General features: G+C 37.8%; 1 protein-coding gene across 1 annotated transcript in view; it reads left to right on the top strand.

Annotated features, from left to right (window-relative positions):
• Window positions 1-24,183, top strand: part of WNK1 (WNK lysine deficient protein kinase 1) — a 105,546-nt gene that overhangs the window by 43,761 nt on the left and 37,602 nt on the right. Inside the window, exons 6-10 of the mRNA XM_009995222.1 lie at window positions 16,364-16,452; window positions 17,833-18,052; window positions 18,276-18,612; window positions 19,690-19,877; window positions 22,950-23,207. Coding sequence (XP_009993524.1) covers window positions 16,364-16,452; window positions 17,833-18,052; window positions 18,276-18,612; window positions 19,690-19,877; window positions 22,950-23,207 — 1,092 coding nt within the window. The remainder of the gene's footprint in view (window positions 1-16,363; window positions 16,453-17,832; window positions 18,053-18,275; window positions 18,613-19,689; window positions 19,878-22,949; window positions 23,208-24,183) is intronic.

A 24,183-nucleotide genomic window follows, 5' to 3' on the forward strand; every position in this document is an offset into this window, starting at 1 on the left:
AGGGAAGAAGAGAGGCTGCCAAAAACTTTTGGGAGGAATGGGTAGAAAGGTACCGGATGATTCAACTTACCAAACAGTATGCCAGAAGCCTGTAAAATATGAGAATGGAAATAAAATTGTGCATGTGTTCATACTCCTCCTTCAGTATATAAGAAGGTATTGCATCAGGTTTAAAACAGAAAAACAACAAAACACCTTAGAGTAATAACAGATGATTTTCTAAGCCTCTGGGGGAATAGTGGGAATATTTCAGTTTTGAAGATTAGCTGGTAACTGTTCTGTGGAAAAACTGGATCACAAACTCAGAGCACTTTGGCTTAGCTGCATGCCCAGGCAAGTAACAAATTGTTCCATGGAGTGATTTTAAGTTAATAGTTTACTAAATTTCAAACGGCCCTTAGCTACTGTGTCAGGTGCACTATGTAGTGGAAATAACTGGAGAAGTAGCAGGACGGAATTCCACCCTGAGAAGTGTTGGTTAGTGTTGCAGTGTGGGAAGCATTGTGAGTGAAACCAAATAATGCTGAGAAGGCAATCCAGAGATTTGAGTTTGCTCGTTTGATTAGATTAAGTGGAATCTACAGACCTTGAATGTAAGAAACAGAACAGTAATGCTAGAAATGTTCAGTAGTTCAGTAGTTGTGGCTAGATTTACTTTGTGATCTCTCAAACAGTGTCATCAAGATTATACCATTGCAGTAAAACAAACTACACACGTTTTGCCCTCTGATTTAAGCATTTAGAAGGAGCAGTGAGGTGGCTATTTGTGAAAGTAAAAACTTGCATTTGATTTCTCAAAATACCTGTGTGGATGTGCAAAGGCGTGAAAAATAAGCTTACCTCTTTCTCTGAGCTGTAGACAAACAACTTTTTGTTAATATCTTTATGTGTATTATCTTGGGAGAAGTTGACTATTTAATAGGTGACTTGCTTAGCTTTGGCAAAACAAAATGCTTTCTTATTCCAGATCCCTCATGCTTAAAAAACTAGATGTAATTAATTAGATATTGAAAGAAGGGTCTTTGTGCCGTAAGTATTGGATTCTGAAGGAAGGTTTGGTGAAATTAAATTTTTCCTTCTTTCAAGGGGAATGTTGGAGGGGCACAGAAGGAGGAAGAAGGAAGGGACAAATAGCCATTTTTTTGTTTTTTTGAACAGATGTTACAGTAAGTTTATAGAAGTATATGCACACAGTCTTTTTTGCATGTTGGAGGACGTATTGTAATTTTCTAAACAGAGAGGAAAGCCAAGGGTGAAGTCGAGCTGTTACTCTGATTACAGGAAAATCTGCAGTGAAAGGAAACCAAGTATCTTACTGAAACAGTCTTAGTGATACTTTTTGCTATGCTTATGTATGTATCTTGGCCAGAGCTAAAGAAACATAGTTTCGGTAAGGGATGGGCAGTTTTTCTCAGAAGAGATACCTGATGTAACTGCTCTGCCCATTCCTTAATATGCTAGAAGCTGGTCTGTGGTGAGAATAATCAGTTTTTCAGACAATCTGAGCTGTGGAATTCTTCAGGTCTTAAAGAGTTGTCTTTTCCCTGGTCTGTGAAGTACTTAGCAATTGGAAAGCCTTGTAGGGGCTTGTAGCAGACAAACTTATCTAGAGACTTACCAGAGTTCAACTTGCCACTTTTTTATTGTGCTTGATGCTTCTTTCTTCCCCCCGTTTTTTGGTGGGGTTTTTTGTGTTGTGTTTTTTTTTTTTTTTGTGTGTGTGTGTTGTTTTTTTTAAAATATTTTTTTTTTTAAATTGACTGTTGGACTTCTAAGTGGATGAGAAACACCGGTAATTTTTCTGTCTGTCCACTACCACCTTCTACCCTACTCTGCTGTTGATGGTTCACAGATTGAATTTAATTGTTGATTTCCCCACCCCCTTCCCCCTACTGTTTCATCTACTGCTTGAGGGTTTAAAAAAGTGCTTTGATATGAAATCAAGGAAGTTTAGTTTTCTTTCAGAACGAGCAAAAATGGTAAATAAAGGTAAATAAAATGTACATTTATCTGCTTCTAGGCAGAGGATGAAAGGCTGTGTGTGCTTTTGTATATTTAGGTTTGTTTATTTTGCTGTAGTTGCAAAGCAGTTTGTTTAAAAAAAAAAAAAAAAAAGACAATACCAAAACACAAACAACAAAACAGAAACCAACCACAATCAAAACTTATATAACTTTCAAGGAATGCTCTCAGTGAGGGAAAGATGATATGATCTGGAAACAAAGCACAAATCTGTCTTTACTGATAATGGAGAATTTAGTGTTTCTTCCATAATGTGAAGAGCAGAACCATGTTATGAAAGTGAAATAAAATACTCTTTGTATTTTTTTACCACTCTGAAAGCTCTGTGAACCAGTGTGAAAAAGAGCTGTATAGTTTTCTGCCCTTGTCCTTTGCTCCCTGTTAAAGAAAATAAGTTTTTCTTTAGTTTCAAAAGAGACTTTAGAAGTTTAGACAACATCTGCAATTGTGGGTGAGGGGTGAGCCAGTTGAGCAATTTAGAAGTTAAAAGGACAGTGTGTTAGCCATTGGTGACAGACAGAGTGGAGTCCAAGTTCCCTGTGTAGTTGACTCCAATTACTTACCGACACGTCCTTTTAATGTATGTTGGAAGATTAATACACTTTGTGGAAGCTGATTAACATTTCTGTTTCAACCCCTTAGTTTGCTATTTTTCCTAGGCATGTTTAGGAATATTTTGAGGTAGCAGCTGTAGTCCTGCTAAGCCTTAAATGAAAATATTTTGTCTAGGTGCACACACAGAGATCAGAGGAAAAGACTATAATAACTGTCTATTGACAATCACGAAAGATCATGCCATTTGAGATTTAAAAACCACTGAAAGGCAACGTTATAAAAATGTGTAGCTACTCAGTGCAAGCAATATGTATTTAAATTAATTCCTTCACCCCCTCTACAGTAACTATTAGGCTTACCAAACAATTGAGTTGGTCTGTTAGCTTTAATCCTTGCTATTGCTCAGGATGGGAGCCTGTAAAAGGTGTGTCCGGGGTGTTCTCTCTTGACTGGAATTGGTGCTTTGTTCTCCCTTCTAGGGTAGCTTTCAGCCTCACCACATTATGACAGTACACTTTTGTCTTAAGGACTGCTATAGCTGATGCGCAGTGTGGGTGGGGGCATTTGCCAGAATTGCTCAGAGTACTCAGTTGTGTTCTGCCTTTTCTGTTCAGGGTCTTCCTTCATGGTTGAAAACAGTTTTCTGATTAAATACTACAGTTAGGTAAGCAAAGGTCTGGATAGCGCATTTAAAGGCTGAAATCCTAGAGATCGTAGAGATGAGCGCTTTTTCTTTTTCCCCGACAGTTACTGTTACTTCACATGTGGGATAATAGCACTGGGGTGTGTTAACTCTTAGCAAGGTGCTTGTCTACATTGTCTCACTGCAACATTTCTGATTTTGCTTAAAGCAGTGCTGGCATAAATTTCCACTGTTTTCCCTGGCCCAAGAAACAGAAGTGCAATTAAGTTGGTTTTCTGGCTCATTTTGACTAGAAGAATTATTCTTTCAGTACATGAATTCTGAGTAAATGCCTGGTTTAAAAAAAAAAAAGGCAAGCTGTCTATTAGTTGGGCTCAAGGTGTTAAGCCAAACTTTGTTTTATAATTCTGGTAAGGAAGTCAGGAGTGATTGACCTTTGTTTGTGCTTGCATCCTCTAGCATACTCAGTCCCGACCCTTTCACTAGCAGTTCCTTCAGAATGGGAGATGAGATCTGCATGTCTTGTCACTCAAGCATAAAAGAGCCTAGGCTTCCTCTTTGTTTTCATTAATCACAGTGTTCCAATTTTGTTTCAAAAACCCCTGTTCTTTTCATTGATGCGCTCTTCTCCTCTTTGGAAATGGTTCAAAATAAATTAGCAGTTAATACTTAATTAAATTGCAACTCCTGGGATTTTTACCATATTGGGCAAGGAAAAAAATTAATCTGAGGTTTAAGTAGTACCTCTCCTCAGCTGGGACTGAACACAACCAGCAGGCACTTTACTGCCTACTCGGCCTCAGTAAAAAACATTCGAGCCTGTAATTAATTGAATCAAGATACTTAATTCTGTTACATACTTACAAAAAAAAAAGAGTGTAATATTTTAGGAAAATTCAGGAATGTTTTCCTGCCTTTGTTCCTCTCTGGAGACTGGTATACTTTCTTTGACCTGTTCCATACATATTTCAATTAAACAATTTGTCACAGATATTTCAAATGGGCTGCATGTGCATTTAAATATAAACGGAGATATTTGTAGAACAGACATCTTAAGTATAATTTCTTAATTTAGTCTGTTTGGCAAGTAAGCTGATGGAGGACTAACTGCAGTAGTTTCAGCTGCTTTGCCTCAGCCTCTGGTGAAACCAACATAGCCCAAGCAGTTGCCTCAAAAGCTAGCTTTTTTTTTTTCCTTCTGTTGCAGTTACCACTCACAGATATATTACAGACTTCAGTTACTTCTATGCTATATTTCCTTCCAGATTTCTTTTTGCAGCACAGAGATAATATTTTTAAGTATGTAGAGGCACTGATTGCTTGATCTCTAGCATCTGTATGTACCAATTCATAAATTTGCTAGGTGATTGACTAGTCTCAGGACTAGTAAGAGGACTATTAATGCATTTGTTATGCAGATTTGTCTCATTTTTGCATATCTACCAATAATATAAAAACCCAAACATGTTAATCGCGAAAAAGTTAGTAAGACCATCCTCAGTTACAAATGTACTAATCAGCTGAATATGAGCAGAAAACTCCCTTTTCTCTTTCACCACCTTTGGTTACATTAACTTACCATTTAAGTTCTCCTGATGGACTTGTGCTCTGTAGTTAGTTTTCTCCATGCTTACTTTGATAAAGTGAAGTTTGCACTTACCCTTGCTTTCACCAAAGTCCGGTCTCTTTTCTGTAAATACATGTCTGCCTTCTGAGCTGGCCCTTAAGATGAGAAGGAGAGGGAGCACTTTGACTTTAAAAGTTGTTCTGTATGGAAATGTTCTGAAGTTTGGGTACAACATTTTCTTCTCTGTTCTACAGAGCTTAAAAAAAAAAGAGCCCAAGGGAATAAGGTATATAATAAGTAACCTGACTAGGCAGTGTCTAACTGGTTTAAAAATCCTTAATTTCCCTAACTGGTGAGAACTGAAGCTCACTGGTTAGAGTGAAGGTCATTTGTTTGACTGGAAAGCAGGCAATTACTAAGCGCTGCTGTTTGGTTAACTCAGTTGAAATTAATCTCTTCTTTAGTGTCCTAAAAGTTAAGCATCATAATTGCCTAGACTACTAGTCAACTACTTCATTTCTACTAGAGATGCAATGGGCAAAGTATCCCACCTCTTTTCTCTTTTTTCTTCTTTCTGAGGGGTCCTAGACTGCAAATATAAATGCTTAACCTTTAGATTTATGATTACTTTTATTAGCAGTGCTTAATGAATGCTGATGAACGTACTCTTTTGGTTTCTGGAAGCAATATGCAACTTTTTAAAGGGATATATACTCTTTTTCTTGACCTTGAATAACTTTATTTCTTAGCCTGGTTCAGATAGATATGGACACTCCTGTTCTGCCAAGCTTTCAAGTGAAAGAAACACTGGAAAAAAGTTGTTAAAGCTGATACTGCAGGACCATGAATATTCAACCAAGCACAAGTACCTAGAAAGGTTGGACCTGGTGATCCTTGAGGTCCCTTCCAACCTGGCATTCCATGATTCTAGATTAATCATAAGAAAGGGCAAACTCTTCTAACTGTACTTATTGAAAAAAGTAACTTCAGGCACTTAAGTATCAAATGGACAAATTTCACATCAGATGCAATTCTTCTGCGTTGCACTGAATGGACTGAGGACACTGAAGCGCTTTTCTACAGCTTGCCTCTTATAGCTGTTAAACACAGTTGCAACCATTTTGCTGGATCCATCTTTAAGAGTGAAGAATCTTCTTGGGGGGAGGTTCAGTCAATGACTTATCATTCAGAAATCGCCTTAAAAATGGAAGATAGGAATTCAGGTGTTAAAGCATTAATATCTTAAGAAACTTTGCATCTTAGCTTAGAAGTCCCCTTTAAGAAATGGTGGTCATCTAAGTAAGGAAAAGCTGGGATCAGATTGAATACTGAGATACATATATGGTATGTACACATAAGGCAGATGATGCCTAAGGTTGAAAGGAAAAAAAGACTCATTCAACTTAATTCCTTTCTAAAAGTAGCTCACTTTTACTAATTGATCTGAGAGGTGCTTGTACTATTCGGCATCAAAAGCTTCTAGATTACAGCCAGAACTGTTTTGTCAATATTTATGTTGTACAGCAAACTTGGTTTGAAGCAAAAGGAGATATTTCTTATTAATATTTACTGCTGAGCCTGGAATGTGTCTTTTAGCATTTTTGAATTGGAGATGATTTTAAAACAATCAGGAATTAAAAGTAAGAGGGGTTAGCATCAGATGAGTTGCGTAAAATCAATATCTAATGTATTTTTTCAATCTGAAATTCTAAAATTTGGTTGGATTGCAGAGTTTCCAAATGTGTTATGTTTTTTTTTGTGTGTCTTTTTTTTTTTTTTTTCAGAAACCTAAATAAGTTCACATGATATTAAGCAAAATTGTGTAGTTAAAAGTTCATTATCTGTTAATGATCATGCCTCTTAAAACTGTGATACTAATATTTAATATTTTGTCCTGGTATCTATATAACTTAGACTAATTGAGTTTAACTTTACAAGAGATGGGAAGGTGGCTGCTCTTAGGAAGAGGGAGGTGGTAAATGGATTTAAAATGTCTGGCTTTGCAGTGTGAAGAGAACCATTAATGTATCACTGAAGCATTAGTGAGGGGAGACTGATAGCTCAGTGTTACTTGTCAGGAAAGTGCCACTAGTCAAGAATGCTGACGTTAAGAATGCATGGACTTCTATTTATTGTCCTGTCAACTGTACTGCTATATCTGCAAAGGGGTAGAAATAGGGTAAGTCCAAGAACGGTTTAGTCTTGTGGAAGCTCACATCATCATTGAGTAAAAAGAAGTTATTTTGAGATTCTTATGTGATACATAAGCAAGAACACCATCAAAATTTTAAGTAAACCCTTTAGAGTTACATCTAGATTACTCAGAGCTCTTCCCAGAGCAGGCAGCAAGATGGGGGCCTATGTGCCTATTTGAATACTTTTTTTTGTTCCTGTATTTGAAGAGTGAAAATTAATAGAGTTGAATGTGATTTTTCAGATACAGTTTACTCCCAAAAATTGAGAGAAACACCAGGATTAAAAAGACTATGTAAGAAGCTCCATTGCTTATTGTGCATAATGTTTTTGCACTACAGGGGAAAAAAAGCTGTTGCTTTGCTGTCTAGTGAAGGTATTTAAAAGCTTCCTCATGCTATGAACCTGTGCCTTTGTTTTAAGGTAAACTGCTTTCAGAGACATTTCTACCTTACCACCCATTAGTACCATCATAGAGTTCTCTATGTAGCAGATACACTTTTTAGGACCAATCTTGGTATACCAGTAGGAGTTCTTCACTCCTACTAGAATAAGTCATAAAATAAAAGGGAAGATTACTTTTGGTGCACTGTCTGAGTAGTGCACTATATTTGATGTTTGATTCTTCTAAGGGCTCGTTCTGGTACCAAACGTTTTATGGCCCATGGAAAAGACCTCATGTTGTTCCATTCTTTTTAATTCAGTTCCAAGTCCACTGGACCTCATCTATGGCATTTGAATTACTGTTGCTGTACTTGAATTTAAAAATGTATATTAGATGATGTTTTTCTATCAGAGTGGTAGCAGATGAAAGCAGAGAATGCAACTAATATGATCTGAGTTTCCAAAAATGTGTTTTCCATACTGAAAATAGAAGACACTTTTAGTATTGTGTGACTGTGGCATTTCTAAATTTATGCTACTGAAATGTGTGCCTAGGCATGTCTGGTTTTTTGAAAGTGATATTCAAGATGGAGTCGCAACAAAGCAAAGGGTCATTCATCTAGCTCAAGATGTTCACCACTGCATATTCTTGTTCAGATGATAAAGGCAGCATCCCTGCTCCTTAGCGTGAGGTCTAAGAACTGTGCATGATACATTTAACTGATCCTATCTTTATGCTCTTGTACAAGAATAAAAATAGAAAAGTTAGTACTTAGTCCACCTGTCCAATCAGACTTTACTGTTCTCATACTGCATGTTTCTAAACAGGGCCCTTCTCATTGTTACATGCACCAATATCCTAATGGTTTGCCAGCAATGTACCAAGAAACTGTTCTGCCTTATAGTTACAGAATTTCCTGTTATAGAGCTTCAGTAATTTCTTCTTTTCATTAAAATTGCTGCAGTTACAGTAGGTGCTGTGATTAATTAATCTACTTTTTAACTAAAAACGTCTGCTTAGCTAGTCATAAGGGGTCCAGATTTTTAGGACCTTTGAAATAGGTTGATGTTTTTATTCACCTGGGTGTTCTGAAGTACAGTGAACTTCCATGTCTAGACTAAAAACTGAAAATGCCTTGTGTGCAGGGCTAGATAATTAGTCAACAGGATAATTCTAAGATGTGGTGTATATCAGCAGTAGTGCATAAGTTGTGTTTAAATATAATCACAAATACAGTGTGTTTTTTCACTCTGTTAAAACCTTTTACTTGAGAACACTGGTAAGGCTCTCTAAGAGCTCTGCAGCCTACCGTACTGGTCTTAAATTGATTTTGTTGACTGGGTGGATTTGCAAATGCATGGAGTTGTGTGTCTCTTAATGCTGGAAATTATCTGGCATTAAAAAGTAAAAACTCAGTATTGAGAGACTGGCAGAGAAGCTGGTCAGACAGACAGTGTCATTGTTCTGTGGTTTCTGGGTTTGGAGATCAGTTGCAGAAGACAAATGTGGAGATGATAGCAAGCAGTGATGGCTCATCAGATAAGGAGTCTGTTGCATTCTTTCCACCTAAGATTATCTGATAAAAACATGCTACTTTCAAGCAACCTCACAAGCTTTAGGAATAAGCAGGATGCATCAAAGTACAAATATCTCTTGTGTGTAAAACAGATTTTTTCCCTGTTGTGACTGGCCATTTGTTTTTTGTTAATACCTAAAAGATACTTTGAAAATAGGTGGTAGATTGAGGTGAAAAGCAGTTCTAAATTGCCATCAGTCAGGTTGCAGCAAGAAGGCCTGTGTACAGTGTCTTTATAACGTGTTTGTGAAATCTGGGCATACACGTCTATCTGTTGCAAGACATGAAGACAGCTGGTCTGGAGAAATTTAAGAATCTTGGGACTTCAATTACTTACACACCTTCAATGCAGAGGGTGAAGACAGACTGGTGTGTAGAAGACAGCTATTTCAGTGACATAGAGCTCTTGAATGGCTGGGATATTAATCTTGTTCTGGATGATGGTTGATCAGTCAAGTTCAAAAAGATATTGGGTTCAAAATGCATAGTCGTCATTTTTTATCAGAAGAGAAGACGACTGGTCCAGTCCTAGTCTAAATACTGACTCATGAGCTAACTCATTGGAAGCTTTCATCTGCTTCAACTGCTTGTATTGCAGTAATGCTGTTTACTCTGTTAGGATACGGATCTGATGCAGAGCTTATTCTGCAGGATTTAGTGATTTAGTTCTTGGCAGAATTATCAATTGTCCAGAATTAATTGCTATGAAAATACTGAAATTGGAGAAGCTAAATTTTTGCTTCTGTTAAATGTGTTGCATTGTTTTAAAATCCACTTCCGTGCCCTCATCTTGGAATTATCAACTACTCTAGCTTGCTTTTTAAGAACAACAATATAATTTGTCTTCTGTAGGGAACCTGTATCTCTTCTGAACAGAATAAATTTTAAACTGAAGTCTTCCTTTTCACAATAGGCATTTGGACTGGGTGTATGCTGTATGAAATAAGGAACCAAATCAGATTGTTTTTAGAACAGACAACAGAATTAAGATGACAGATTAGAGATGGAAAAGGTAACGAAATGGTTAAACCTGTAGGTTCTGAGGGCTGAGTAAGTAACTAATAGCAGGCAGTGAAATTTAGATAATCACGGGGTAAACCAATTTAGATGCCATATATACCATTGCCTGGGGGCTTCTTTGAGACTATGGGGAAGAAGGTAGGATCGTGGGCTTTTTTTCCACTGGAATCATATGCTCTGTCTAAATTCCTGGAATTAATGGTTTGTGGCAGCCTGGGACTGGCTCAAACTAGAATGGTAAGAACTTAGCAAAAAGAAAATGTAGAGCTTTTAATTACCTTGTTTGTGTGATTTGACTTTGCTACTGATTCTATTAGCCTCTGGACTTTGCAATGTTAGAACATTTTGTTTGAGAAGATTAATCAGTTACGGTAGAATTCCTTTCAAGCTCTGCAGTTATAGCACCTTTCGAAAGAGCAAAGCAAGAATTGTGGTTAGACTGGGACAGGTAGACTGTGTGTGTGTCTTATAAGCTGAAGCATTTAATGTTCTTCGCAGGTCATGCAGTGTACCCCAGAAAAATGTAGCCTTAATTAGGTGTGCAATACGTCAGATTTTTATCCCAGTGAAGATGGTTTCCTTTGACTGTAGAGAAACTCTAAAGTTTCATAGCAGCAGGTAGAGAGGATTTCTAAAATGTCTAATGAAAGATCAAAAAATAGTGCAATATTGATGTCGCATGGTATAACAACAACATTGGTATGATTGTGATACACTTAAGGAACTAAGTATGCTCTTTTAGGGTGAAAAATGATCTTGATGATTTGAAATTGGATTTTCAGTTTCTCATCACTAGTTGGTCAAAATTCATTCGCTCACTTCACACTTCCAAATGGTGTCAGTGAGGTTTCTTAGCTTTTTTCCTTATGTCCTTCCAAAAAAACACTGCAAAAGCCCTGAAACATATTATACTGCTTATTACAATGTTTATTGTAGACAACATTTGATTAATAAACAAGTTTTACAATGGCTGTTTGAAGCTATATACAAGAGGGAAAAAAGATTATAGGCTTCAGGTTAAGGTTTGGAGTCTAGCAAGGAGTGTTATAAAATATAACAATTATCTGTGCACATGTGGTATAAAAAAAACGATGTGGCTGCCTAACTTTGTCCAACAGTTTGAAAATTGCCCTTGAATCCCTTTTTCTTACACTAAGATGATGTTGACAAAGGTAGCAGAATGTGATTGTCAAGAAGGAGGGAGATGGAATATATTGTAGTATCTTAGTGCTGTCTTGTGTTCTGTTAGGATTAAAGTTAGTCAGCTCTGAGTATACTTCTGTAGCTCTGTTGAAAGAAAAGATGAAAGAGCAGCTGCCTTCATCTCACCACCGGTGCAAAACTAGTGCCAGCAACCTCAGGTCAGAATTACACACCAAACAGACCCATTTTCCTCCACTTAAAAATGCATGTCTGCAACAGTGGGAGTGAACAGGGTGATGATCCTACACACAGCCTTGCACTATGGCAGGAAACTTGGGTGGAGAATAGGCAGAGCAGCCATGCAGGGAGGCGGGGACATGCAGGAAGTAAAGGATCCTTGTGCTGCTCCTTCTTCCTCCTCCTCACAGCTAGAGCTGGGCAGATAGAAAAGGACACCCTTACCTCTTCCTTATATTAATTCTTTTCTATTCAATATCTGAGTGGCAAAAGCAGGTATTAAGCTCAAATCTCTGCAGCCTCATGTACTGGACTTGGGAAAGTACAAGAGGTGTCAAACAGAGAACAATGCTCCCTTCTAACTTCGATGTCTGCTTTCCTTCTGCTGTGCGTTAAGTCTACAGTCTAGTGGATTCCCATCGCAAACTAGCACCTAACTAACTCTTTAGTGTGTGTGTGCCTCTCTTTTCCTAATGGATTTTACAAAAAGAGAGATCTGTCCCATATTTGTAATTGTTAATTCCCACTGTTGCTGCTCTCACAAGGATTGCACTAAAGAGGTAAGTAACAATTTCAGCTCTATACAGTAAGTGTGCGTAGCCACAGAAAGGGGTTTTGGGGGTGAATCAGAATTCCTTGACAAATCTGCTGAACTGCTTTACATTTGCATAGCTTGGGTCTTCAACTTTTAGACTTGACTGTACTTCTTTCCATGTAATTTTTTTAATATAGATTAAAATTCTGAACAGCAAAGCTAGAACACTTCCTGCTTCTGCTGTTTTCCACCTCTGCTGTTATTTCAAATCAATTTTTTAAAATTTAGGATTTTTGAGGGTGTGCCACACTTCCTCTGCCTTCATATTGGTTTGGTGTAAAAATTGAAGAGCATTGATTGTGCATTCTTTTAAGAAGTAAATTATATTTTCAGTATCCTTGTATGATAATGAGATGCTAAACCACTGACCCAGTAATCTGGTGATCTAACTAATGCAAAATACTACATGTTTCTAAGGCAAAAATTGTGGAGTTCTTGGTAGCTTATACTTCGTTTAAAGTATCTTGAAAATCTACCGTTTGTAAGAGTACCTAACTTGGTTTTTATGAGTCAAAGAACCATATAAATGTGGATGTTGAATTTTGGAACACTTTTTTTTCACCTGATCAAAATCTGACAAAATCACAAACTTTACCAAATCCAAAATATGCAAAATATTTTTTATAGCTTATCATGAAGACTGTAAGATAAATACTTTATTTTGCATCAGTTGCACTTTGTGCTACTACAGATGTATATATGCACACATATTTTAAAGGTGCTCTCAAAATGCAAGTGTTCAGTGGGTTTTAAGTTGGCACTTCTTCCAAAAAAAACAGTTCTGCCCTTGTTAGCTATTGCAGTATCTCTTTCTGTAAGACTGAGAGCTAGTGCAACGATGTAGGGAACCAGATTGGGGAGATTCATCTTACTGGAAACTTCTGTAGGTTTTTTTGGCTGGATTTGTTTCAAGTCTGATAAACACTGATTGGGTTCATTATGCAACTGTGTAAGTGCATGTGCTGGAAAAAGAGAGGAAATCACAAGTGTGTGGGAATGGGAGATGGAGAACAGGAGACTGTTACTTTTAACAGCACTGCCAGTTCATGCAGTTTTAGGTGGTAATTTGAGAAAATGTTGGTGATTTTCATGTCTGTTACACCTGCATACGCTTTTTTCCCATGTAAGAGAGCTTTCTTGTTATCTCTTTGGCAAACTCAGAAAAAAATGCTAGTGGGACTTGGTTGAGTAGTTCTCCCTCAACTGCCACAGGGGAATAGGACTAGTAGAGTAAAAGATTTGAGTTGTCCTGTGATTCTTTTGAGGAGTTTGGAGCTGGGAAAGGCATATAGGAATGTGACTGCCTTCTTGGTAAGTGTCCTGAAAAGCAGGAAATAGTGAGTGGTACTTGAGTGCCTTTGGGTTCAGAAACTAATGAGCATATGCTTGACTGCACAGCTCATGTGCTCTTAAGGACACATCAAGGTTATGTGTGAATTGCAGGGCCTGGCCTCCCTTAGGTTTCTCTGTGATGGCAGGTTAAGGTGTATATGCAGCTCCGTGTAGAAAGAGTTCACTGATTTATCAATTTTTATCATTCACAGCATCCTTTATCATCTTTACATAAAAATAATTTGGCACATCGTCTAGTACTTGAGGAGGAAAAAAAAAATTATTTAAAGCTGTGGGTACTTAAGTGGCCCAAACTTTAGCACAAGGGGTGGTTGGTTGGCACTGTATACTAGGCTTTGGCAACCTTTCTCATGCGGGATGCACTGAGAAATAGGTAGCTGCTTGAACACAGAATCCTCTGTTGGTTTAAGGGCCTGGTGTGAGGTTCTCTCAGATTTTCTGAGGAGCAGTTTGGAACATGGAGGCTATGCTGGAGGAAATTTGTAGGAGCTGCTTTTTGAACTGAGCTCTTGGTTTGCAGTTCACAAAGTGGGGTATTTTGAAATGGCCCTCATGAAAGGGCCTGAAGGTTTGGGTTTTTTTATATTTCAGGATAGAGAGATACAGGGTAGCAGTCTGAATCACTGATATTTTATAATCTGTTCTTAGCTTTACCTTTTCAGTCTTCATGGAAGAGCAGAGCATGTTGTAAAATAGTTAAGAAGAAACTTTATGTTCTGTCTTCGTTACGTGAGTATTTTGCTGTAGGAGTTGTCTTACTCAGCTTTTAGTTTTTCTGAGTGAGATTGTCACAGATCTGACATCTTCTGCTGGTACAGTGTGAATGAACATACATGCAGGCTTCTGCTCTGCCTAGGGCTTGAGCTATTTAGGAGATGTAGTGTTAAACTTAGGAAATTTATATACAAATATATACAATAAGCAGTTGAATAATTGTTGCATAGGTTATAATATATATGTGTGTGTTTATGTAGGAGACCATCTAATTATGTATAGAAACATCCATGTCTACATATATGAACATGAACTCCCAGAACCATTTTAGGCTTGGTCATAATTAAAGGTGGGTGTCTCTGACTAGTCTGCCAAATGAGCAGACACACATGCAAACAGGTATTTGATGTCAGTAGTAAACACTAACTCAAGTTTTATAAATCTCTATAGAGTCTAGGACTCTGTCCTCCTAGGAAGCTGGAGGTTTTTTTATATGACCTGGTTACAGCATTAAACTTATGCATTCAAACTTTGGTCTGGTGTTTATCAGCTGAGCCATTGATCTCCCAAAGTCTTGATGTTCAGTGAAGCTTCTAAAAGCATTAAGTTCATGTTCCCTGACAGACCGTGTTTCAGGGCTTATTCTAGTCACAATATACTCTTTAGTTCTGTGAATTTTAATTGGTAGAATTTCGTAAGAGGAAATTTTATAAGAGCAAAGAAATAAATAATCACAATGCTGTTGTGACAAGAAATTTTGTATCGAGTGGAAAACTGTCTTTCATAGTGGGTTTTTTGTCCTTTTAAAAATTCCAGATTCAAGACCTTTGTAAAATGTAGTGACAAATAGTACTGTTGTACACTGGAAGGCAGGACTCTGGTGTTTTTCCTGGTCTTTGCGGCTGTTAAAGCTGATGTTGACTGTGCCCTCTACTGGAATTGTGTGGTATAATATAATATTTTTGATAGTAAGTATATGAAGTCAGTGTACTTCCATGTCTGGCCGACAAAAAAAAATGTATCTAAATGTATGTGAAAATTATGATCTTATTAAATCTTCATTGTCAGTTAAATGAAGGTCTGTGATTGCAAAGGTTCTCGTTTGGAGACTTGGAACCTTTATGTTTCAAAATTTGTTTTCCACTGCCAATAGAGGTCATGTCTTGATGCCCCCATTTGGTGGGAAGCAGTATTCTATAGGATATTAGGAGAATTACTTTCTGGTTAAGCCACAAATCATGATGCGTGTACTGTTGCTTCACTTATTTTGAAAGCTCACAGTCTGTGGTTTTCACTTTTTATTTAGTTGTGCTTTGTTAGTGGCACAGTCAGGTATATCATGTATATGATTTCAAGATTGTTCAGTTTGAAAACGTGAGCTCTTGATATAACAGAATTTGTACAGTATGTCTTCATTCTCTCTCATTCTGCTGCCTTAAATACAGAGTTTGAAGCTAAAGGCTGAATCAAGTAAAGTTGAGTGCCAAATTTTGCTGTGGTAAACTGTTGCACCTGAAAGAGAGCTTCTGACCATGATTAGGTGAAGCTTGACTCTGCCTGAGTGTTTTGCACAATTCCCAGGTGGTCTTATCTTGTTGTCTGCTTGCTTTATTGATTAGAGTAGCTGATCATACTTAGATGCTGTTTCCTACCCCTCCAGTGGATTTAGGGTGTATTATACAAAGGAGTGCCATGTGGTGTTGAGAAGCTTTTGTAAAGGTCTGTATTGCTGAATGCATTTTCCTGAACTCCTAACAGCAGTGATGTAGGTGTGTGCTTTGAGCATAGCAGGTCTTCTGGGGAGAGATAAAATACAGTATACAGGAAGGTTGTTTGTGTTTAGGTTAGGTGTTTTTTTGTTACTTTAAACATTTGTCAGATCATTCTGGGCTAAGGCTTTTCCTGTAAAATCAGTCTGTGCCAAAATTACTTTGTATAATGGCATGTTGAAAACATTCTGGGAAGCAGCAGAATCCTTTGAAGACTTAAGTTAGTCATGTGGGTTCATGCGTTTGTGCTACATAGGAAGCATTTCCTTTAATTCTTAGTCCAGTCTGTGTACTTGCCTCTAACCAGCATAACTTCCATGGAAACTAAACAGTTCTCCCATGGTAATCAAGAACCTATCTGCCAAAGCCTTCTGTTGTGGAAGTATAGCTGAGAAGTACACGGGGGTTGGGAAATGTTTGCAAAAAGTCACTAACAGATGAACAGAAATACTGGGGTCCGATTTCTCTATAATTTGCACTAGTGGGGAATTCAGGCCGGTTATCTATTGAGTAAAAATAGTCGGTTTGTAAACAATTAAAACTTAAATCAAGCCAGTTTTCAGTTTCTCTGTCATTACTTATATGTTCCAGGGTGTCAAGCCAGCCAGTTTTGATAAAGTAGCAATCCCTGAGGTAAAGGAGATTATTGAGGGATGCATTCGGCAAAACAAAGGCGAAAGGTAAGTACTTTCTTTTTGAATAGAGGTATTACTTGCTGTGATGATACTAGATCTAGTTAGTTCCTTTGTTAATTTCTTCTGTGTTCTGATGAAAGCTGGGAAGCTACTATTACTTCCATAGGTTATTTTCTTTAGTAGATTCCTATTTAATGATTGTTTTAGAGCATTATCAGCCAGTGTCATGAAAAGTGCAAATGTTACAGTAACCATCCATGTAGTTCATTCAGAAATTCTACTGCTTATATTGAAACTTTTGTCTAGTCAGCAAAATAGTGGAGGACAATCCTTCTGGATTCCCAGGCATTTAGATTGCTTGGTTGGTGTTTTTTTTCCTGCCCCTTTGATTTTGTTGGCATTTTATGACTGATTATTTTGAGGCCTCTTTTTATTTTCTTAAATTCTTGCTGCTTCTTTACATCCACATTTTCTGCAAGATGACCTCAGTTTGAAGTGATTAACTTACGCCATTACAGGAAATCTATAACTGCTCTGATGGCTTATTTGTGGGATTTGTTTTGTTTCTGCTTTTACATAGTTGTTGCTTATTAAATGTATGATTTAAGAATACTCCAGCCTTCGGTCCTCTTCCAATCTCCTGCTATTCCATTCACAATTAGTTTTGACACATCATGGGTGTTTGTTCATTCCCACCTATATACTTGAAGTTTTATGTCTGAATGGCATTACTGTGTATTTTTCATTTCTGTTTCTTCTTTTAAACAGTTTCATTTTTTTTTCCCATTTTAAGTTGATTTTGTTGCTACACATCACTTATTCCTTGCCAATTTGATTCACTGGTTAACTTTTAGACTTCAAATGCTATACATATATGAACCTAGAACTTTTTTCTACCTTTAGGAAAAAGCTTCTAATTCTGCCAAGCAGCATGCAAATTGAAGTAGTTCAAAGTAGTATAAAATATGAAAGAAATCATGTGGTGTTTATCTAGTGCTGAATTTACTAGATAAAGCTCTTAAAGATTTTCAGAGAGACTGAAATATGCATTTGGGTTACTGGACTGCTTTGATGACAGAGGCTTGTGTGTTGGATCTTAATGTTCAGTAAAAACCAAACTGGTTTCTTCAAGGTTTCTTATTATATTAGTCAGTGTAAATCCTGTTCAGTTGGCTTCAATCTGTTGGTACTTCTGCTGAGCAATATGTGATTTATTTTCTTTTAACATATGTAGCATCGTTGCATTTTTTTTTCTCCATGATGCTTTTAAATAGAAATTTGAATGGTAGGATGTCAAACAATTCGTGGGAGAAGTGTGGAATGTAGAGAATAAATTTGGCGCAACATCAGGCGAGGATATTCCTTATTATTTTATGAAAATCTAATGACTATGTGTGCTTTCTATGTTCTTTTCCAATATGCTAGATATGCTATTAAGGACCTTTTGAATCATGCTTTCTTCCAAGAAGAGACTGGAGTACGGGTAGAACTAGCAGAGGAAGATGATGGAGAAAAAATTGCCATTAAACTCTGGCTGCGAATTGAAGACATCAAAAAACTCAAGGGCAAATATAAAGATAATGAGGCAATAGAGTTTTCCTTTGACTTGGAGAGAGATGTCCCAGAGGATGTGGCACAGGAAATGGTAAGTGCTGGTGGTCTTACAGAGCATCAGAAGTGTTGGCGTTCTCTGACAGTGTAATGTAGTCTGTCAGCCTCTGTATTTGCTGTTGTTACTGTCTAGAAGTCAACCAGCTTCAGAAGTTTTTGAATGAGAAGTTAGTGCCAGAGAGTGGTAGTGTATGTTGTAGCACTACAACAGTGGCTGTCTATGACAGTCTGAATTCTGTGAATATATCCTCCTTCAGGTGGAATCTGGCTATGTCTGTGAAGGGGATCACAAGACAATGGCGAAAGCTATCAAGGACAGGGTATCTTTGATTAAGCGAAAGCGAGAGCAGCGTCAGTTGGTGCGAGAAGAACAGGAGAAGAAGCTTCAGGAAGAAGGTAGTCAGAAGCAGCAGCTGGAGCAACAGCAACCATCAAGTGCTTCCCATGCAGGGTCAAAGCATTCCCTATCTGTCACTGGTACTACTGCTGTCCCCACTACGTCAGCATCGGTTTCTACACAAGTGGAGCCTGAAGAGCCAGAAGCTGATCAACACCAACAACTGCAGTTCCAGCAGCCCAGTATATCTGTTCTTTGTAAGTGTGTCAGTTGATTTATTTAGGAACTCTTGCACTTACACAATTTCCCCTTCTTAGAGTCTTAAACCTTTAGCAGTTATAGCAGTAAATATATTAGGATGTTGCTGTCTGCCATTGCTGTTTGCTGGCAAACATCAGCCCACTAGAAAGCGCAGCAAAAGATGTATTCCTGTGCCTTAGCTGAGCCAAATCTTGGCACAATTCACAGTTCAGTGCCTTAGCACAAAATAATTTTCCTTTTTTTCAAGTTAATACACTAAATTAACTGGGGCACCTGAAGCATAAACACATGTCCAAGGTTTTGCTGTCCTCCTATAGGGACAGTATATTCTGGCCCTGCTGAAGTATACGCTTGCAGCAGTGTAGTTAGAGCTATTAAGAAACACTTGAGTCCTTGTTAACTTATGTTTAAGGTGGAGATGAGATTAATGTATAAACAGTTCAGCTCATAATTTGCTTTCTTGAAAAAGGTTTAATTTTCTGCTTTACATATTATGCATGAAAAGATAAATTAACACTTCTCACTCTTCCTCTTCTGGCATCCCAACATATGAATGAGTCTTTGAATAATGATGGTAGATGAGAACTTAGAATGGTGAAGGTAGAATGCAAACCACTATCTGCTCTTTAGGTAATAGAGACTTCAGGTTCTCTGCTATACCTACTTCAGATTCATGTGCCAGCCAGCACAACAGACCTGTTTTATATGTCTATGTAAAGTTAAATAGATAAAAATAATAAATAAAAAAACATGGAAGACTACTCATAACACTGTGGAATTTAATATTCTGTTTCCAGTCTAGCCTTTTTTTAAATAGAAGCATAATTTAGTGTTCAGTATCTTCCCAAAGAACTCCTGAAATTATGAATACTTTTCAGAGGTTGAGAGTAAGGAATTACTGTATTGAGAGAAAAAAACAACCAGCTTCAGTATTACAAGCAATAAAATGCTGATGAGGTCCATGTGACATGGCACAGACATCAATATAACATTTATTGGATTATAATGTATTTAAAGGTGTGAATCCAGACTGCAGTTGCTGAAATGCAGATTTTTATCTTTGACTTCTGCAGCTGATGGGACGGTTGACAGTGGCCAGGGGTCATCTGTTTATACTGAATCATGTGTGAGCAGTCAACAGACTGTGTCGTATGGTTCCCAGCATGACCAGTCGATCTCAACAGCTGCAGTCCAGGGATACCCGGCTTCAGTTGGCCAGGTGCAGTCCCAACAGCATGGAGGATATCAGCCGCCTGCAGCGGTAAGTCAGAATGTACAGTATTGCAAACACATGAAGTGATTTGATTTTATATTTCTCTTGAAAAATGAAAGGAAAGTCTGCCAGGCAGTTTTCCATTTATCTTTTGTTTTGCATGTGATACAGATTCTGCATGGGGGTAATTAAAGGACTATTTTTGCAAGGTGACTGAGTCTGTGGTTTGAGGAAGTGCAAGAGCAGCAAATTTACCTTTAAGCTTCAATTTAATCTAGAATGCACTTAAGCAGAATGGTGAGTTAGCTTTTTATAGATGGAAGTAACATCCTTAGAACAAGATTAACTCATAGAAGTAACAATTTAATCCCACTTGGGAAGGTCGTGTGTGTGTATATGAAGGTGAAGTTACCAGGGTTAAAGCTGTTGGCTTTATTTGAAGAGGGGATTAGAATAATTTAAGCTACTGTGTAAGCATGAAATTGCTCTGTGTGTTCTGTGAGACTTTGATTACAGATTCTGCAGGTAAGATTTTATTAAACTGTTAGAGAATGCTGCATGTGAGAATCCCAGACTGAAAAGACCCCACACCCTTGTTCCCAATTTTATTTCTACCTTGTGTTGGTTTGCTCATCAGTTGCCATGCATATTCCTTTTCCCTGGAAAGTCTGCACTGGGCACAAATACTTTTCCTACTATGTTCGTTTGTGTTGCCCTTTTATTTTGGTATGTTGTTTCCTTTGGTATGTTTTTAGATCAGAGTATGAGTATGCAGAAATCTATTCTAACTCTGGAGTAGAACTTCTGCTACTCTTACATTGTCTTCAGTGGTTCCCTTGTCACTTGTTCTTTTAAACAAATATCTAAGGCTGAGGCGGAGACATGATGGTATAATTCAGCAATACTGTAAGGGAGATGATGCGGCACTTAAGACTGAGTCTCTGGTTTTTGGTACCTGTGGTTGTAGGCTTTGCTACAGAATCATTGGCGTCACTAGCATTTTGGAAAACATGCTGGTTTCACTCACAAGCAAAACATCTCCATCCTTTTCAAAGGCACATAACATGAAGCATGTGGTACTGTTAGTCCTTGATTAAATGAGATTTTAATCACCCTAATTAAGATTTTTTTTTTTTTTTGGTAAGCCATTCTTTGGTTGTGTGGACATATCTTGGTACAGAAGTCATTTCATTGTCTTGGGATGGTTAGCTTCCAGGTTGAAAGACCATAATCTTTTGAGAGGGGATGGGAGAACAAGCGTATGACAGAGGTACAGTCCAGCTGCTTGGTTCACTGCTAAAATCTGCTCATGCTTGATGGTCATAATAGTGGTACCACGAGGTTGACAGATTGGAGTAGAACACTACAGGAACTACTAACAGTTTGTTGAGAAGACAGGATAGTAAGTCAAAATGACATCGACAATCAGAGGAATGGTCTTAAAAAGAAATAGAATGCAGTTCAATCAGGACAAAAACAAGTTTCATGCTTAAACAGGAATAATCAGCTACACAATACAGGATGAGCAACAACTGGCTAGGCAGCAAATCTACCAAAAAAACCCCAGCCAACAAAGGGTCACGAATTACATTGGAACACATGCTGGACATGGTCAAAAACATCATGCTGTTGTCAGAAAGGCAAACATCATATTATGTAAAGTAGTTCTACTCTTGACCATCAGTAGGTCCATCCTGCACACCCTGCTTGAGAGAATCTAGGGGTGAATTGGGAGAGAATTTAGAGGAGAGTAACAAAAACCCCACCAGGAATACAGAGAACATGGTTTATGTGGGAAGACTGAATGAGTTAAGGTAGGCCTATAAGAGATGAGCTTGAGGAGAGAGAAAGCCATAAAGGCTGCTGTAAAATAGTAGGAGACTAGTCAGATCACAACATTGTTGTCAGGTAGAATAAGAAATAATTCCATTATGCTATTTATGCTTGTTTGGAAGGTTTTTTTCCCTAAACAACAAGGACATTAAGTACAGCAGTAACCATAGCTAAAGAATTTTTTGAACAGGCAGGATAAATTAGTTGGCAATGACATGTATAAGTAGTCCGTCTTGGAACAGGTGAGGAGTTTAGATAAAGTATCTATTTAACCCTTTGAATTCCCTAATGCCTCTTTCAAATTGTTGAGCAGTCTAGCAAGTTTTCTGATATCAGAAATCTTTAGAATTAGTTCTCCACTTGATGCCTTGAGTTTGTTGTTGTTTTGTTTTTGTTTTTTTTTCCCCCTGCAGGTCTGTATTTAATTTCAGTTATGGTAAGAAGTGGTGGATTACTCCATAAGAGGCATATTCCATTAGAGAAGGGAAACTTGCAGTTGAAGACTGCCTGTTCACTTAAAGTAACAAAACACACCACACCAAAAAAAACCACAAACAACAACATAAAACCCCAACAACCCAACCAAAACCCCTTAATTCTGACTCTTCCAACTTGAGTTGGGTGAAGCCTTGATGCTTTTATTGGCCCAGGATCTGGAAAATGCTTGTCTAATACTAATTTACTGAATTTTCCACACATTAAGGCAACTTTTTTCCATAGCTCAAGTCATAGAATGTGTAACGTTTAAATTTTTATGGTAATGTTTTAGTTGTTAAAGAGCCAGCTGCATACACTTAGTCCACTTATTATAGGCAGGGAGGTGCCCACGCAGAGATACTCGTGAGGCATTGTGTAAACACACATCCACTCGCTACTAAACTAAGAATCAGTGTTCAAAAGCTCATCAGTATCTGTTTAGATGTTTCTATTTGTCAGACTACCAGATCCTGTGAGAACTCACAATTTGGGCTACATCAGTGGCCCCAGAGAAAATATTCTCTCCTGTCTCCTCTGCATTCCACATGTTTCTTTTAAGAGTACTAGGGAACTTCCTGTACTGCTTAGTAACTTAAGGCAAACTTGGGTCCTCAGAGGTGCACGTAGCCTGTTCCCAGTATATGTTGGCATTCATTCAGCATTTCTCATGTCTTTTGCACACATAGTAGATAGTATTGGGCCTATCATGGTGTGTCAGCATTTCTTTTCTACCTCATTATCGTTTTTGCTGGTTTTGTTACTCATTTTTTTTGAAGTGTTCAGTTCTTAACTTTTGTTTTCCTTCTTTAGCCTCAACGTGGTCGTAGCATGTCAGTTTGTGTTCCCCACCTTCCTGCTCTTCCCTCTATGTCCTGCATCCCTCTCAGTGCTCCTTGCACCCCACCACCAGCGTTGTCCGCACCTCTTTCTCCTTTCTACCTTCGGACTGTCCCTGAAGAAACCTTTGCAGAAAAGCTTTCTAAAGCCCTGGAAAGTGTCCTGCCCATGCACTCTGCCTCTCCACGCAAGCATCGACGCTCCAGCCTGCCCTCCCTCTTTGTCAGTCCTGTATGTGTTACCATTTGCCTCCTGGCACAGTAAGATAAGTTATCATTAAATACATCCTGGGCTTTGGACATATTAAAAATGAGAAAATGAAGAGTTGATTCTTGTTCCTTATACCATGCTGCTGAAATGTTGACTTTTTCTGGGAAGCAGTACACTTAAACCTTATCAAACAAAAAGTGGCTGACCTGACCTTTTTTTTTTTTTTTTTTTTTTGGATCATATAAATGTGAGGTACCCAGTTCTACCACAGAAAGGAAAGACTACTTATTATCCCCTCAAATCAGAAGACCAGCTTTTTATTTTCCAACTTTTAAGCAAGCATTATATGTTAACTAAGCTCTGCACAAAACAACTAGTTTTTAAAGCTTGGTTGCTGTTGCTGGTTATTCTAGAAGTTTTGGCTAGCTGTGCTAGGGATACTGGAAATTCAGAGTATGAATACTCTGAGGATTCAGAGGAGTTTTCTGTAAGTTTTAATCAGAAATGCCACTTCCACTGCTTCCTGATAGGAAGAAGCTGTAATGTCATGTTTCTCAGAAAGTTAGGTGCAAGATAGCAGGATAGATAGGACATAGTTTCTTTTCAGTTTTGGGCTTCAGTTTTCACAAAATAAACTGTGAGAAACAATTACGTGTACTTGAAGTAAGTGGAACCAGTTTTCAGAACATAGGAAGAGTTCTTCATCCTGTAGGACCTTCTTGTTAGGGTTGGTCAATATGGAAATTTGCTGCTGCTTTTCTGGAAAAAAGGACTGGGGAGAAAGAGAACTATGTGGAAACAGTAACTTGAAAAAGTCATAAATGCCACCTGTATTAATGACAGTGTATTTACTACTGATTCTTGCAATTTTTTTTTTCCCTTTATTGTAGATAATACATTGTCTCTCAGCCATGTGTAGGCAGAGATGAAAAAAATTGCAGAATTACTAAATTGTTTAATATTCTTCTATAGACCTCTCTTTAGTAACATTTTCCCT

Source organism: Chaetura pelagica, unplaced genomic scaffold (assembly GCF_000747805.2).
Source record: "Chaetura pelagica isolate M959 unplaced genomic scaffold, ChaPel_1.0 scaffold343, whole genome shotgun sequence".
Taxonomy (NCBI): Eukaryota; Metazoa; Chordata; class Aves; order Apodiformes; family Apodidae; genus Chaetura; species Chaetura pelagica.